This window comes from Aulonocara sp. 'chitande type north' Nkhata Bay, linkage group LG15 (genome assembly GCF_057382095.1).
Source record: "Aulonocara sp. 'chitande type north' Nkhata Bay isolate Kocher_YH1m ecotype deep benthic linkage group LG15, A_spYH_male_GT1.1, whole genome shotgun sequence".
In the NCBI taxonomy this organism is placed as follows: Eukaryota; Metazoa; Chordata; class Actinopteri; order Cichliformes; family Cichlidae; genus Aulonocara; species Aulonocara sp. 'chitande type north' Nkhata Bay.
In genome coordinates, this window is record NC_141358.1 from 14,536,497 (window position 1) to 14,552,426 (window position 15,930).

General features: G+C 41.3%; 2 protein-coding genes across 2 annotated transcripts; one reads left to right on the forward strand and one right to left on the reverse strand.

Moving 5' to 3' along the window:
- Positions 1-986: 986 nt before the first annotated feature.
- LOC147312778 (uncharacterized) lies at positions 987-7,115 on the reverse strand. Its single transcript, XM_086264447.1, has 21 exons — positions 6,966-7,115; positions 6,828-6,886; positions 6,657-6,743; positions 6,417-6,538; positions 6,121-6,264; positions 5,878-5,976; positions 5,624-5,794; positions 5,221-5,323; positions 4,698-4,912; positions 4,273-4,423; positions 3,974-4,185; positions 3,779-3,893; positions 3,489-3,688; positions 3,300-3,414; positions 3,061-3,230; positions 2,879-2,973; positions 2,544-2,674; positions 1,692-1,881; positions 1,440-1,578; positions 1,247-1,340; positions 987-1,083 (listed from the first exon to the last, which is right to left on the reverse strand). Exons 1-21 carry the CDS (start codon positions 6,986-6,988, stop codon positions 1,013-1,015), a joined length of 2,706 nt encoding a protein of 901 aa, XP_086120573.1. The 5' UTR covers positions 6,989-7,115; the 3' UTR covers positions 987-1,012.
- A 1,542-nt stretch (positions 7,116-8,657) lies between these two features.
- kcns3b (potassium voltage-gated channel, delayed-rectifier, subfamily S, member 3b) lies at positions 8,658-12,407 on the forward strand. The gene is made up of 2 exons (XM_086263727.1): positions 8,658-8,861; positions 9,333-12,407. Exon 2 carries the CDS (start codon positions 9,337-9,339, stop codon positions 10,831-10,833), a length of 1,497 nt encoding a protein of 498 aa, XP_086119853.1. The 5' UTR covers positions 8,658-8,861; positions 9,333-9,336; the 3' UTR covers positions 10,834-12,407.
- Positions 12,408-15,930: the final 3,523 nt, after the last annotated feature.

Genomic DNA, 15,930 nt, shown 5'->3' on the forward strand with positions numbered 1-15,930 from the left:
ACTGTTGGGTTTTCTCTGTATTGTTGTAGGTCTTTACCTTACAATATACAGCACCTTAAGGCTACTGTTGTGATTTGGCACTGTATCAATAACACTGAATTAACTCCAATCCTGTTGTTCCACCATTGAGAGCCTCCTGATAGCACAAGATCAGAAAGATGTGCAGAGGATGGCGAAAGTGGCCTCATTGGAACTACACTACTATGGAAAGATGCACTGGTCGACTGCTCAAGAAAGCAGAGTACTCCGTTTGATTTAATTAGCTTCATTTACCATTCAGGAGCTGCTGAATGTCATTTAAAAAAAATAAATTCCAGAGTATCTATTTATGAAGAAATATTTTGAAGTGGAAAAATGCACCCACCACACTACAGAAATCCTAGTTAATGCCTCTGAAAATATGTGTGGAAATTGTTCCTGTGGGCTGTAAAATGAGTCACTTTATACTGATGCATTTCGAAAACAACTACAAATATTTATTGGGCTTTCTAAAGTACAAAAGCAACTTTAAATTATTAAGATTCTAATCAGTCTTTTGGCTACTTTAGGCACCACATTAGATCTTTCATTTGCATCCTCTGTCATACACTAACATTCTGGTCTTCCTCCTGCCTGACAGAGCAATTTGTCTCCAAGCTAAGCTGTCCTCCAATCATGTCTCGTCTGGCACCCCCCAATGAAAATATTGGCACCTTCATTTCTCCAGCTTTGACTGGAGTTTTCGTGAGTGCCACCATCTCAAAACCACACGTCTCTCCATATCATAAACCTTTCATTTGTCTTTTAAGACACATGGTCACTAGTATTCCTCTTGTGAATGCACACTCACCTCTGCAAGAGTCCTTAACCCAAAGAGGTACATTGAATTATGACTTTTCACATAATTTGATAGGTGAGGCAACACAACTGACTACATACTCAGAATTACAGGTGGAAAATCAAATTTCCACATGTAGCAAAGCATAGGAAAGAACAGACAATAAAGGTGAATTTAAAAAAAATCTTTATTGTATCAACTCATAATTACTGGTCCAAATGTCACAAATGATTTTGAACTTTGTTCCTCTGAGATATGTCTTTTACCTGTGGAGAGAAGAGAATGAGGAAAGTTAACAGTAACCAATTTCACCAGGCTGAGAAGAAAATTAGTCTGAGACAGAAGTACTATGGCACACCATGTTCTCTTCTTTTTCTGGGTCAAACCCTTGAAACAAAAGGTTCCATTATAAAAGACCTCATACTATACCTCTTCTGTACTCTGGGTCTGAACATTGCCCATTACAAATGCCACCTAATGGATTTCTGGTATCACAGATCACAACGTCACAGTGGACAAAGACCTAGAAGATGCAAGTGTTTTTATGAGTACAGATTTGCATGTGCAGTTTTCTGAACCATGGATTTTTTTATATATATATTTTTTTAACAGGCTGAGTTACCTGAGGACTTAGATCCTCTTCATTTTCAGTAAAGGCAAACATCTGGACCTCAAAGCGCTTTAAGTGAGAGGGATACTGAACCCTAGCATCAGTCCACACTGGATGGAAGACCACATGGTGTGGGTCTGTGTGTGGACAGCTGGACAATTTCAAAGATACATTAAAAAGTTAAATTTTGTCCCCCTACCCCATCCTTGCATCAGTATGAAGGAAGAGCTTATGCTAATACGCAAACACCAGCCTGAGCGTTACCCGTTTATGATCAGATCCCATCTGGGTTGGGACATCTTGTCCTCATCCAATGTCGCCCAGCAGTTCTCCAGCTCCAGTGATACTTGAGGATTTATTGCACTCATGAGCTCCACCTCAAAATACAGCGGCTGCTGGAGATGTTTCATGATGGGAGAGTCCTCGAGTCTGTAAAACTCTCTGAAGGAGTCGTCTAAGTGCAGAGAGACAGCATGAAATGACATAATGACAGGAGGCTTTGAACAATATAATCAGCTCAGGACATTGAGGTTTTTCCTCTCACAAATGCTGCATATACACCCGCCAATTATGGCCATGCACGGACCTACTTACTTGGGAGCTGCCAGCTCCCAGAACAAATTCCTGATTTGCTTCTTGCATAAAGCTCAATATCCAAATTTTCTGGGATGTTAGAATAAAAACTAAGATTAGTTAAGGCTTAGCTACTTTAATGAGAGCTGCGCCTAGGGATAAATTCAAAGTAGAATGACGAAAACTAATACCAACTCCTTACACGCAATAGACAAGGCATTTTAGATTATAGGAGCTCCTGGAGTAAAAACCATTGAAGCTGATTGTCAACATTAAGCAGGAAAAATTAGCCACATGCTGATGACAGCAACCTTTAAAGTCTGAACCATCTAGTTGCCAGAAATTTTAAAATGTTTTCAAAAACTATTAGATCTTCTAGAGATAAAGCAGTAAGGTTTAGTTAGTAAAGGCAGTTAAAGATTAATTTAAAATTGCTTAATGATTTGAGGATGACTTCCAGTTTAAGGGAGAACAATCTTAAATCTCTCCAGTGCTGGAGTTGTATTTGTGTTGTGGAAAAATGAAATTATGCCAACTTCATACCCAAAGAAAGTCTCATTGCCACTTGCAGCTGGCCTTTTGCATTTTCAGCATATGGTTCACTCCTGCGAGGTCTGGTGTGGAAGGACACAGCGTGGGTTGTGTTGAGGTCGTAGTAACATGAAACCTTTAGCCTAGAAGACAAGCCATGAGATTTGAATGCAGTCAGAAGTGCAAAGACCAGAGAGAAAAATTCCTACAGACACTCATCTTTGTCTCAGGATCAAAGATTGAATAAGGGATAACGCAAAGCTGAAGGAGTCCATTTAATCCAGAGATTCAAGTTACTTTTAAAAACTTTAGTCTCCTAATTTTCCTAATAACGATCAGCCACTCACGCAAATTCTGCTTCCTCAGAGTCTGATGTACTTTTTGTTTCGAGGTCATGTGGCACAGAGATGTCATTTTCGTAGAGCATCGCATTGGGCAAAAACTAAGGGAACAAAGTTAAAGACAATACATCAGATCAGCCTCACCATTAATAGTCTGTATTAGTCATGAAGTTGTGCAGTGACAGTACCTTTCTGGTAGTCCCACAGGAGTTAGCAGTGAAGACAAAGTAAGCGTAGCGGTCATCACTGTAGACTGGACCGCAGGTGGGGTCGAGCAGCGTGAGCTCACTGGGGTTCAGGCTGGGAACAGACTCCATTTTCACAGCCAGAGTGGTTATGGTACCATTAGGGAAACACTCTGAAAAGAAAAGTTTAAAAACTCGACTCGAACTCTCCAATGAAATTTAAACAAGAAACCCAAACCAACCAGTAAGCGGTGAGAAGAAATTGCAAGCCATCGAGAAGTCACTGATGGGCACGTTAGATTCTGGATCCTTCAGGATCACGTCAATTCTGGTCCTAATGGAAGTTGGTGTAATAGCCTGAAACATTGTTCAAGTTAGAGCAAGCAGGACATTAAACAGAAGATTCTCATCTACAGCAAAGCACAAAATACCTCAAACTCAACATCAGGGGCTGCAAACGGCACAACAAGATTGAAGTGAGTTCCATTCTCCATGTAGCCATACTGCTGAGCCAAACCTGGTGTCAGCAGTCGCTTTCCCACCATGGTATGAAAGTTGAAGTCTGAGGTTCCATGTTCCACAAGGACATAAAAGTTCTGGTAATCACAGCTTCCAGAGACGGAAGGAGGAACTGCAGGTAGATTAAAAAGGCATCAAGAACCCTGGCCTGCAGCTGGTGCAAGGTCATGACAAACATTTGTATATAAACAGCCATACAGACCCTTTTCTTCCAGTGTGGCTTCCAGGTAAACCGTGTGAGAAAATGGAGCAAACTCATTCAGCACCAGCAAACCAAAGGTCAGGTGAAGAGAGTAGACTATAAATCCCATTCCTCTCTGTAGGGAAATGGAAAGATTAGCAGTCAAATTAAATATGCATTAATATTCTGCCCCCACAAGCAGAAATTACATCTTACCGATTGTAGCACGGCAGGGTCTGTGAAGGGCACTTCAAGTGTAAAGACTTTCAAGCTGCTGTTAGGGGACACATGCTCTCTGATGTTAAAGCCTCTGTCATGGCACTGTGCTATAGTCAAAACCTCAGAGGGGAAGGTGATGTTCATCAGCGCCACGTCAGGAGCAAAATGCCCAAGCACCAGCTTAAACACTTGCTGTTTCGGAACAGTCTCTGTAGGGACGAGAGAAGAGGAATTCAGTGAGCTTGCACTTTACACAAATAATCATAATATATGATAAGTGGAATGGAGAGACTCGCCGTCAAAAACTTGAAGATTCAGTGACAACAAAGGCGTCGTGATGGGAAACAAGACTTTGTATCTTGTGTCTTCTCCATCTTCAGTCCAGAGCAACTCCAGCATGGGTTCGATTGTATAGGAGAGGAGATACCGATTTCCCTGGATATGGCTCTGTTTATCATTTTAAAACCAAGAATTTGTCATTATAACTACTCCTAATGGAACATATTTAAAAGCAGAACAAAAGCTGTAATAATTCTTTATAAGATTCCTGCTTTAATGCTTGTAGAGCAACTCTTTTGGAGGCTCAGCTTTGGAAATGGGCCCTCATTTCACAGTGAGAAGTGGCTTTTACTACTTTGCCATCTTAAAAGGCCAAGGAAGCCATTTATCAGTATATACTTGATGCAAATCTTGATTTCTTATAAAAACAACTGCCTTTCACCTTAAAGTATCCACCGTCGGCCCCAACAGGAAGCTGAACAATGATGTACGAGTCGTCGGTAGACAGCTTGGCCGGCATCTGAGTAGGATCAAGCGTCTGACCGTTGATTCCTAAGTACACCTCCAAGAGCTGAACCCGCCCAGAGGACATTAAGGGGTCAATGCGTTGGGGCAGGCGCCAAGTGATCATGGTGGGCGTGAAGGAAACACTATGACCTGCACATAAGGCATAATATGAGGCCAAAACAGACACTACTATAGAGGATTTAGAGGCTACAAGGTCTGCTGGCAGACAACTTTGCTAACAGCTTAGCATTTCTAAACCACACATGCATACAAGTCTTCATATTAAACCTGGGACAGACAGCAAGTTAATATTTCTAAACGTCCAAATGCATCACCACCCTAGGAATAATGAAGACTAGAAAAAAAAATTTTGCAGATTTAACTGCTAAAGCCTTCAGGTTTTAAACACAAGATGACACAGGCTCCCTGCAGCTTTCACATGGTTAGAGTTTAATTACCGTCCAGCACTGGACAAGCAGCTACAGCATCAACTCGAGCAGTCAGCCACTGCTTCTCAAAGATAGTCGAGGTTTTGAACACCTTCATGGGCACCCCTGCTACCTGCAGGGTGAGATAACATTTAATACATTGAAGATAAAGCATGTGTGCAAAAGAGCAGTTCGTTAGAACATGGAAATGTAGGCTAATGGGCCATATGTACTTTATCTTGTCAAATGTCAGACCGTAACAAGTTTAAAAAGGTAGTCTGATCATATAATGAATCTAAATCCAATTGGTTACTGACTGCAAGTGTGAGCCATCTAATGGGCTACAAGTACTTTAACCAGAGTCTGTCTGTAGAACAAGATGCCAGGTCATGTCAGGCATGTGTGAAAAGCATGCGATCTGCAGTTTACTCACAGTCTGGGTGTACGTTGCCAGTGCAGACTTTGAACTCCGGAGAATCACCCTGGTGGGAGTGTTTCCTACCCCGTACCCCCTTTGGTGGGCCTCAGTCGCCTTCATGATCCTCTCCTCAGGTGTGTAGAACACAACTGTTGTGATTATGTATCCTGCGTCTATGGGGCGTTTCTGTAAGGCAAACACCAAATCGTGACTTTACATGCAGAGATGGGGTCTGAGAATAGACTAGAGGCCAAACGAGCTCCTCCAACCTTTGCGGCTTGTCGAGTAGAAGCAAACTCTGGACTGCCCTGTTGCTCTGAATATGCAGGAAGGCCATAATCATCTGCAGCTGCCCTCTTCACGGACACCTAGAAACAAGACCCTTCGAGTCAATGATAAACCATCTCTCACCTCTCTAGGAACTGTTTTAGCCTTGATGCTCTTATGGGCTATAGCACCACTGTCATATAGATGGGAACATGACCACAGAAGGTTTTGCTGCAGTCACTTGCCTCCATATAGCTGTGGTCACAGACGATTTCCCTGAAGGCCCAGGGAGTGTAGCGGCAAGTTTTAACCACCTGGTACACCTCGTCTTCAAACAACTGGTTTCCATGCAGTCGAACATGCAAAGCAGTGGTGAATTCTTTATCGTCCTACAAAAAAATAAATATTTTTAAAAAAAAAGTTAATACTAGAAGCATAGGACACATTGGGTGCTTTGAAAAAAAGAAGAAAACAAAAACAAACAAACAAACAAACAAACAAACAACCTCTAATAATTCTGTCTTTATCTTTGTTACGTTACCACATTGTGAGCAAAACAGTTTTGAAGAGAAGCATAAATCAAGGCGTTTCCCAGCAGATCAATCTTCACACTGATGCCACACTGCGAGGCTAAACTTGGCGTAAGAGGAATTGCAGTGTTATCTGAGGAGAGGATAAGGAACACAAAAAAAAAAAAAAGTGGGAAAAATTAAGCTTTAAGAGGCAAGAAGCCAAAGAATTTTTTTTTTTTTTAAAAAAAAAAAAAAAAAAAAAAGCTTACTCATGACGGCAGTAATTTTCATAAGATTTCCTCCAAGTGGACCAACATCCACACGCATCACATTCCCCAGACACTGAGCGGTGATATCTGGAAATAAACATTGACGTGAGTAAGTAGGCAGTAGTTTAAGTGACATTTTTAGGAAAAATTAAAAAAATAAATAAAACTTACTTAAAGGGGGCCTCTTTTGAGCCTGTGTGTTCATAACAACTACCAAAAGAATGAACCACCTGAAAAAAACTTAGTCAGTTAAAGACAAAAATCTGAAAGTTTGACTAAAAAGGTTCTTAGAAAAATAAAGCTACAAACCCCAATCCTAATGAGTGACCCATGGCACAAGAGGTGGGGAAGTGGTAATCTTAGCGTCTCTGTTTTTGCCGTTTTTAAAGAAGTTTGTAGGGGACCTAAAGGCACCTCTTTGGGTAAGATGAGGGAGGTTGCAGCCACACACAGGTGGATCTCGTTGGAGCCTGATGAGGTTGATTGGGTGGAAGTGAGTTTTAACCAGAGCTGCAAAAATGCTGACGGCACTTGTACTGGAATTAAATTCAAATATGCTTGTCCAACCAAATGAACTGTTGTAAAGTAAATAATTAATAAAATGAAGCATGTGTGTTTGTTTTGTTTTCTTATATACTGAGAATTCATCCAAACTCTGAACAGCATTTAAAAATTAAAAGTTATAGTACAAAACCAAAGCAGAAATGAATTTTAAAAAGGCAGCAGTGTTTTGTACTATTGCTAATAATTGCTGGTTTTACGTTCTTCAGTTGAGGGAGCAAGTCTATGTGAATAAAGTAAAATAAAAATGAAGGTGTGAGATTTTTCATACAATCTTCCAATAACCTGCCGAAGTTGAAATGAGTGGTGCAAATTCAAAAATGTCACAAATTCATTTTGACTTTTTCTAAAACCAATTAGAAAAAGTCTAAATGAAGTTGGGGTCTTGAGAGGTGCCACTGAGGTCAGAAGATTGTCCTTGTGCAGGTTGTGAGTTCATGATGGTTGCGCCACAGAAGAGCAGAATAACTATAAACTTCTGTAGCCCTGAACTGTTGTAAACAAATTTATTCAGAAAGCATGGATATTAAAATGGCAAATTGAGTTTTTAAGTCCTAAAGAGCAGGAAGCACTCAGGAAATCCCCTGTGCTTTTAGGAAGTGAAGAAATTGATTTTATGGTTATGATTTCACTGCTAAAAATCAAAAATTAAAACAAACAAAGATACTTCAGACAAATTATCATCAAATGCACCATAAAATATTATTATAGTTAATTTAGAAAGCATGAAGTAATTTCATATTTCTGTATTATTTAGGTTTTCATCAATCCCCCTATTTATTGTTTAGTTCATTTTATTTTATTATTTATTTTCCTCCACTAAAACATTATTAATTAAATTAAAAAAAAAATACCTTAAGTAAATACTTATACAATCCAGCAATAAAAGCAAACAAAATAAATTATATCAGTTTTTTTTAATGCCTGCATTAATTTATTTTAATTTTTTTTTTTTATAGCATATGCATTTATTGTGTCAAATTTTTTGTGCTTCTTAACCTTGGCCGTTTTGGTCTTCCGTATCGCATACAGAAGTTGTGGGAGATGCTGAGGTTTCTTTCTTTGAGGGGATAAAAAACACGGAGTTTGGTAAGTTATAAAACCTGATTTATAAACGTTGAACAGCAGCTGTTTGATGAGTAGCGTTTTAGAGTCTGGTTTCTCAAAGTGGATTCAAATGTCATTTATTAGTTACTTCGCTCTCTGCAGCCAGTGCGCTGTCTCCGCGTTGGTTCAACTGCAGCTGTTTCACTCAAATACAGAACAAGTGGGGTTTGTAAGGGACATTGAGAACATCTGAAGTGACATTTAAAGAGTAAGTGATAGCCCAGGACAGAAACATAATAATTTTGGAGGCTCTTTTAAAATAAAGCGACTAGGTTACATACGTTATAAATTTCTCAAGAGGTGTTCCCAGTCTCTCGCTGCCCTCTCCTCTCCTCCCTCGCCCCTCCCTGTTCCCTAGAAAAGGGAACAAACTGCCTCCGTGCTTCTGTCCCGCCTCCAGCTCTTCTTGTCCCGTCCGGGGAGCAGCGGCGCCTCACTCCCTCGCTGACCTGCTCTGTGCGGCATTTCAGGAGAAGATGAAAAGCAAAACGGGAGGATAAAAGTTCTTTTTCATGGAAAGAAACGCTCCGAATACAGGTATGTTTTTCTACCTTTGCATTAAGACCCTATAATTAACAGACTTATCAGGTCCTTATTAACCAATTTAAAAAAACAAAAAACTTTAATTTGAAAAACTCAGCTTCACTTAAGTGTCTAGAATTCAACTGTTTAAAAATATCTACACAAAAATGTAGACGAGGGCTGGAAATCAGTTTGTAAAATGATATTTTTCTAGTGGTAATCCTGTACATGTGACAGCACCGCATGCCTCTCTGCTCTCTCAGTATAAGCCATTTCCTGTGTGTGCTGTATTGATCCCCCTCCCTCCTTCCGAAGACTAATGTATTCTACAAACAGTGCAGTCAAATGTGTCTTGATAGAAACCATCCATTTAAACGTTACAGTTAGTCTTCACTGGGGAATCCTTGTGGGCATTTTAGTTGTCATAAAAAAAAGACACAAAAAGTCTGCTAGAATGAACTGACTTCACTGTAAATGTCTTTTCAGGATCATGGGGTATGGGCAAATCCTCCACCGGCGAGGGGATGAGGAGGACCAGGTCCACCTCAATGTGGGAGGGGTACGGCATGAACTGGATCCTGATATGGTGCTCCGCTTTCCTCACACGCGTTTGGCTCGTCTGCTGTGCTGCCAGAGCGAGGCGGCAATCCTGGAGCTGTGTGACGACTACAGCCCGGCTGAGAAGGAGTACTACTTTGACAGGAATCCTCGGGTTTTCCTGTGCGTGCTTAACTTTTACCACACGGGACAAATCCACATGATGGAGGAGTTGTGCGTTTTTTCTTTCTGTCAAGAGATTGAGTACTGGGGTATCAAGGAGCTCCACCTCAGCCCCTGCTGCAGCAACTGGTACCACGAGAGGAAGGAGTACATCGAGGACAGAGACTGGGACATCAGGAGCGAAGACCAGCAGGAGCCGAGCTTCGACTCCTCGTTTGAGGAGCTCTCTGCTCTCGATAAAGACCTCGCCAAGTTCAAAGGGGCCTGGTGTGCAGAAATTCGCAGCTACATGTGGCTCAGACTGGAGGATCCGGGTCACTCGAGAGCCTCGAAGATCATTGCTGTGGCTTCCCTCAGCGTGGTGTTGACCTCCATCGTTGCCATGTGTGTTCACAGCATGCCAGAGTTTCAGCGTGTGGATGACAGTGACAGGCCCATCGAGGACCCCGTGCTCACTAGACTGGAGGCGGTTTGCATCGTCTGCTTCTCCGCAGAGTTCATAATCAGGTTAATTGTCGCGCCCTCCCGACGGAAGTTTCTCGGAAACCCCTTGAACATAATCGACGCCGCTTCGATTTTGCCGTTTTATGCCACTTTAGCTCTGGAGACCGCCGACGAGGATAGCGTAGAGGAGAACGAGGACATAGAAAACGTGGGGAAAGTGGTGCAGGTTCTGCGCCTCATGCGGATTCTCAGAATCCTCAAACTGGCTCGCCACTCCATCGGACTGCGAGCGCTGGGGGCCACCGTCCGCCACAGCTACCAGGAGGTGGGCCTGCTCCTTCTCTTCCTCTCAGTGGGAATCTCCATCTTTTCTGCTCTCATCTACTTCGCAGAGAAGGAAGAGGACACCGATTTGGGGACAATACCTTCAGGTTGGTGGTGGGCCACAATCACCATGACCACAGTCGGCTACGGGGACACCTGCCCCGTGACGGTGGCGGGGAAGATTGTGGCCACCGTGTGTATCATCTGTGGCCTGCTAGTGGTGGCTCTTCCCATCACCATCATCTTTAACAAGTTTTCAAAGTACTATCAAAGAAACAAAGCCATGGAGGGACAGTGCATCACCAAGCCCGAAAGACAAGACCCAGAACTCCCTCATTACAACATCAGGGAACTGTTAACGGGAAGCGTGTACCCCTTTATAGGAAGCATCGCCTTTAGGAACAGTGGGAGCAGCGGAGGGGACGATACGGACGCCTCCAGTCTCCAGGACATCGAGGTGTACGATAATGACGCTTGTGAAAATGGAGCAGCCAAATGAGATTCCTGCCATTTCACCGAGCATCACTCCCTTTATGACTGCGAGTCAGTCTCTGCCTCTCTGGGCAGAGTGCTCCATCACTGACCCTGCCTTCCTGCACTGTCTTCCCCCTGCAATTTGACAGAGAAATATTGTGGCCATGAAGTTTTTTCCCTCCTCTATCTCTCTCTCTCTCTCTCTCTCTCCCGCTCTCTGTCTACAGGGGAATAGCTGTGGCTGAAATATACAGCGTCGCTAAAACCGGGAAATCTAAAGGGAATTATCTGAACCTTGCTCAGAGGTTTGAAAGCCCATTTTCTGCTTGAGAAAACTGCAATGATGCATGTAGGAGGCCATAATGTTAATGTTTTTCAAAGTAATGTCCTTTATTGATTTCCTGCTTGCTGAAAAGTTCAGACAGAGAGTTTTCCAAATGCAAAAGTCTAGGATGACAACAGCACAGTTTGATGTTTAAAAATGGCGTTATAGATCTCAACGTTGGCTGCATGACCAAAAATAAGTGCATTTTGAAAGAGAGTAATAAAAATAGTAGAATTAGGCACAAAAATTGATGAAGAGAGGTGTCACATTCCTCTCAGAGCACCGTGGAAGTCGCTGATGTGCCGGGTTTTTATTTCGTTTTTGTTCGTTTTGGACAGTTCTGGCATCTCGGTGAAAGGGGAACTCATGTGGACATGAAATAAAACTCACAAGACAGGTGCTGCTCATTTGTGCCTGTTCAGATAAGCTTAAGATTCAGGCGTTTGCATTTATTTCTTCTCGCGAGTTTAAACTCACATCAGGTAATCAATGTGTCGAATTTAATTTTTGAGGAGTGCAACACTTTGAAAATGCAAAGAAACCTTCTTTTTTGTGGTATTCTTCAGCCTTATCTCTCCCTGAATGTATTGATCTCCTGTCCCCTGTTATAATTTCTGCTTGGATGGACGCTGCCCTACCAAACTTTTCTCTGCAGGCGTCTAAAGGTGCTCATGCAGCTGAACGGAAACAATTCAAACATGAATTTGATGGCGGTTGAGGAAAAAACATTTAAAAGCACCTTAAAAGGCTGCACGAGAAGCCGGTTTCTGTTCAAACACACAGACTAACTGAGGCTTAACCTGAACAGATAAACGCCATTACCGTCTGATTATTCCTTAGAAGTAACAAATGAGTTTCGATCACTTGGTTTCGTGTATCAGGTGTGCTCAGTAACCAGATTAGCATATTGCTTATTCCACACTTTGGGTTTATTGCCTTTGTCAGTTGCATTTTATTGTAATGACAGAACTGGCGCAGACACCTACTGATTATCAATAAATTTACATGCACAAGTGAAGAGCACAGTTGATGGCATACAGTACGTGACAGTGATTTTGCAGGCATGCATGCAGTGTGCATCCTTCCATAGGCACGACTGTCCGTATTTGTCAGGATATCTTTCTAAAAAACAAACAAAAAAAACCATGTGAGGAGTCACCACATGAATAAAGGGAAATATTGGACGATTTCTGCTCTCCGTTCAATTCTTGTTTGAACTGCTCACACCTCATGCCCTTCACTGAGAGGTCACAGTTAAACATCATTCACGTTAAAGCCCCGAAGCATCCGCTGCAACAAAATGAAAGGAAGTAACGATCTCATACATTTGAGGCACTGTTAGAATAATGGTTACAATAAAATGGTAGTGCTGCTTTTCTGAAATGTAGATTGCTGTGAATATTGCGCAGTGATAATAATAAGGCACAACACCTCTCAACAGAGTAAAATACTAAAGTCGAGGTTCCGTTATTCGGCCACGATACAATTTCTTATGACTTCTTGATGCAGACAAAAATAAACATCAAAAGAACACTAAAAGTTTTTGTAAAAAAGACTTTTTATACGACTGAAAAACCTGTACACACTCATATATGTCTTTACACTTAGTCGGTGAGGACAATATTTAATTGAAAACCAAATCTGTAATCTTTATTCAATGTATGTGTGAGCATGTATATCTCTGTATGTGTTAAGAAATCTGCCCCAGGACATTCAGCTGACAATGCAACACAGTTGGCAACAGATAACTGCACAGATATCTGTTCCTCACCATTACTCACAGCCCTGTGGCTTCTTGGGCTTTGGTTTTGAAGAGGGAAGTGGATTTCAATATCTTGTATAGGCTTCCTATATAGCCCATTTCCCATAGCAGGTGGTGTCTCTTATCTATTTATTAAGTTTGCACTGTAGCATGACAACAGTTGCACCTAGGTTCAAATGTTTAGTTGATGTTGCTCTTAGGTTGCACATATTTCTGCAAGCATTTCCATTTCCAGTCCTCAAATAATTCAAATATTACAGTTTTTTATTTTAGTGTAAATGCCTGGATGCCAGAAAGTTTCACAAGAAAGAACCGGCTGCCAGAAGCCAAACAGTTTATTATTCAGCACCTGTCTCATAACTGTTTGCAGATGCTTCCATTTTTTTATGCAGACCTTTATACTTCTGTATTACTATTTGGACTCCTTCCCTCAAAGGTCAACACAGTAAAGATGAATAGTTATAGAGACAGAGTGCAGTGGAGTCATGGCTTCTACTGGAGGAGAAAATTGCATGTGCTCGTAAAAATGATGGATACCTCAAAACTTCTGTGTGGTGAGATCAACTGGAATTAATTGTTTATAAGCTGAAAAATGAAGCCTTTCATGAGGTGACATCGGGTGATTTTCAGGTGGGATTCAGAGGGATTCTGATCTACTGGATTGCTACTGATTGTGTAGCAGAAAGCATTTTATCCTCAATAAGCCAAAAATGAAAATTTGTTAAAAGTGCCTTAGTTAACTACAGTAGTAATAATAGGTTTCATATATATAGTTGGATGTCAGCTAACTATATATGAAGGGTGTAAACAGAGTGGCAGCAATGTGGTGATGAGAAATTTCAATGAAATTCAGCAACTTATAGCAATGACAGACAAAACAACTGACCGACAGACTTAGTATAAGGTGGATATATCAGCCATCGGTTAGTGCAGACCTGTCATGAAGCCCTGACCTGAGTGCTTTAGATGTTTTGAAACCAAAGGATGGATTAATGAGCGCTAACCCTGGCTATTCCTCCTTTCTGACTCGTCATGATTTACAAAATGAACATCATGGTTTATTCAGTATGACCTGAAGGTAGCGACTGAGCCTGTAAAGTTATATCACAGAGCAAGAGAGCTGCAGACGTCTATACAAGTGGAAGTCTTTCTGCAATCAGAGCAGTTAAACTCTTCTGGCCATTGTTAGGTGGTTGCTCAGCAACGTGATGATAATACGTCGTGCATATTTCAAATTTTGTGGATATAAATTAGATGTTAGTGTTATGACTATAGTACATGCTTAGAAGCTACAAATGGGTCATTTTAGCCTGTTGGTTGGTGGTCGTTTATGCTGCCTATACTGTGAGGTGAGCTGGTGAAACTACTAGCACTGGGAGTAAGGAGAACCATTGATTGACATATGATGGCGTGCTGAACATTAGAGTTGAAGTTGATGTTCATTAGTGGCTTTATGATATATGATGATGAGCACTTTAAAAATGGACAGAGCTATAGGCTGACAACGCAAAACATATTTTTTAGCCTGTTAAAAGGTTTGTTTGGGGGGGGGGGGTTGGTTAGAATATGAGCCCTCATTTCTGAAACTTGCGGCTCTCACTCTGTCTGTTTTGTTAGTTAATCTTCGGCTGTGATTCGATCCCTGCGTGCTCTAGTCGGTGTGCCAAAGTATTCTTGGGCAAGATACTGAACCCAATGCTTTCATTACATTGCGTGAATGCGTGTGAATGTTAGATAGAAAGCACTTAGGCATAGGGGGAAAGTGCTTGTATGAATATGTGTGTGTAAGTGGGTGAATAAGACATGTTGCATAGAGTCCTTTAAGTGATCAAGCAGGGTACAAAAAACTACAGAAGAAGCAGTCCATTTACCATTTACAGGAACAATCTATGGTGATCTGTTTTTCTCATGGAATCAAATAAATCAATACAACTTTATTTTGGTATTTAAATATGCCTACAGCTCATTTATTTTAAACCGCCTCGGCAGGTTTTTTTATAACTGGCACTGCATCCAGCCATTAAGTAAACCTTGAATAGATGTAACTGTGTTACTTTCACTCCAGCAGAACTCTCTAACAGGTACTGAAATTCTCCACTGCATGTAAATGCATTTACTACAGGAACATGTCATTTTGCAGGACAGGGTGACGTTGGGCAGGTGTAAATAATAAATGCACTTACCTGTTAAGGTCACATCGAATGTGTCAGCAGAAATGTCACAGTGAGTTTCAGGGAGTTCCAGACTTTCCCGTTAGGCTTTTCTTTTTTTAATTTTAAATGAAACAACCACCTTCATTACATTAAGGCTGAAGTGAAACTGCTTACTACAATACTTCTGTTGGGCCAAAGAAAATCTTAATCCGAGTTAATGTAGAGTATTAAAGTACTGGGATAAAAGGTGTCACTGGACAATTGAACTCCTGTCAGAAACTCTGTGACTACTTTCATTAGCTGAAAAATAAAAGCAAATCAATAAAATGTATTTAAGGAGCTTCCCCCCCTCCTCTGGATTTATGTCCATAATCGCCAGTCAGCACTTTGATGTTAATTTGAAGTGAGTTGTTTGTGCGCAGTAGAGACAGTGATGTCTTTCAGCTGGCAGTGCTGTCAGGAGGGGATACTTCAGCAGTGTCTGGTGGACATTAATGTTAAACAAAAGTCACCGAAAAGAATGATGGAGGGCGGAAAGAAGCATTGCAGGCTTTCACACTTATCCATCTGTGTGGCTTCATTGTGTTTTGATATTTCAAAGAGAAAAACAGAAATCTACACTTGAAATATCTGACATTTGTTTTTAGGTATGAGTTTAAATCTGTATATTTAAAAACCCTCTGGGTCTATAACAGCATCTGTCAGTGAACCTCTCACATGAGGAAAAGGTCACTGCATGCAGTGATGAATGTGCAAGAGGCAAAGGGGACTTTTTATGTGGTGTGAAATTCTGCTGAGGCATGCTGCACCAGCCCACCATGCATTAAAGTTAGCCTAGTATAGAAGTGTTATAATATATATAACAGTGTTATAATATAAATA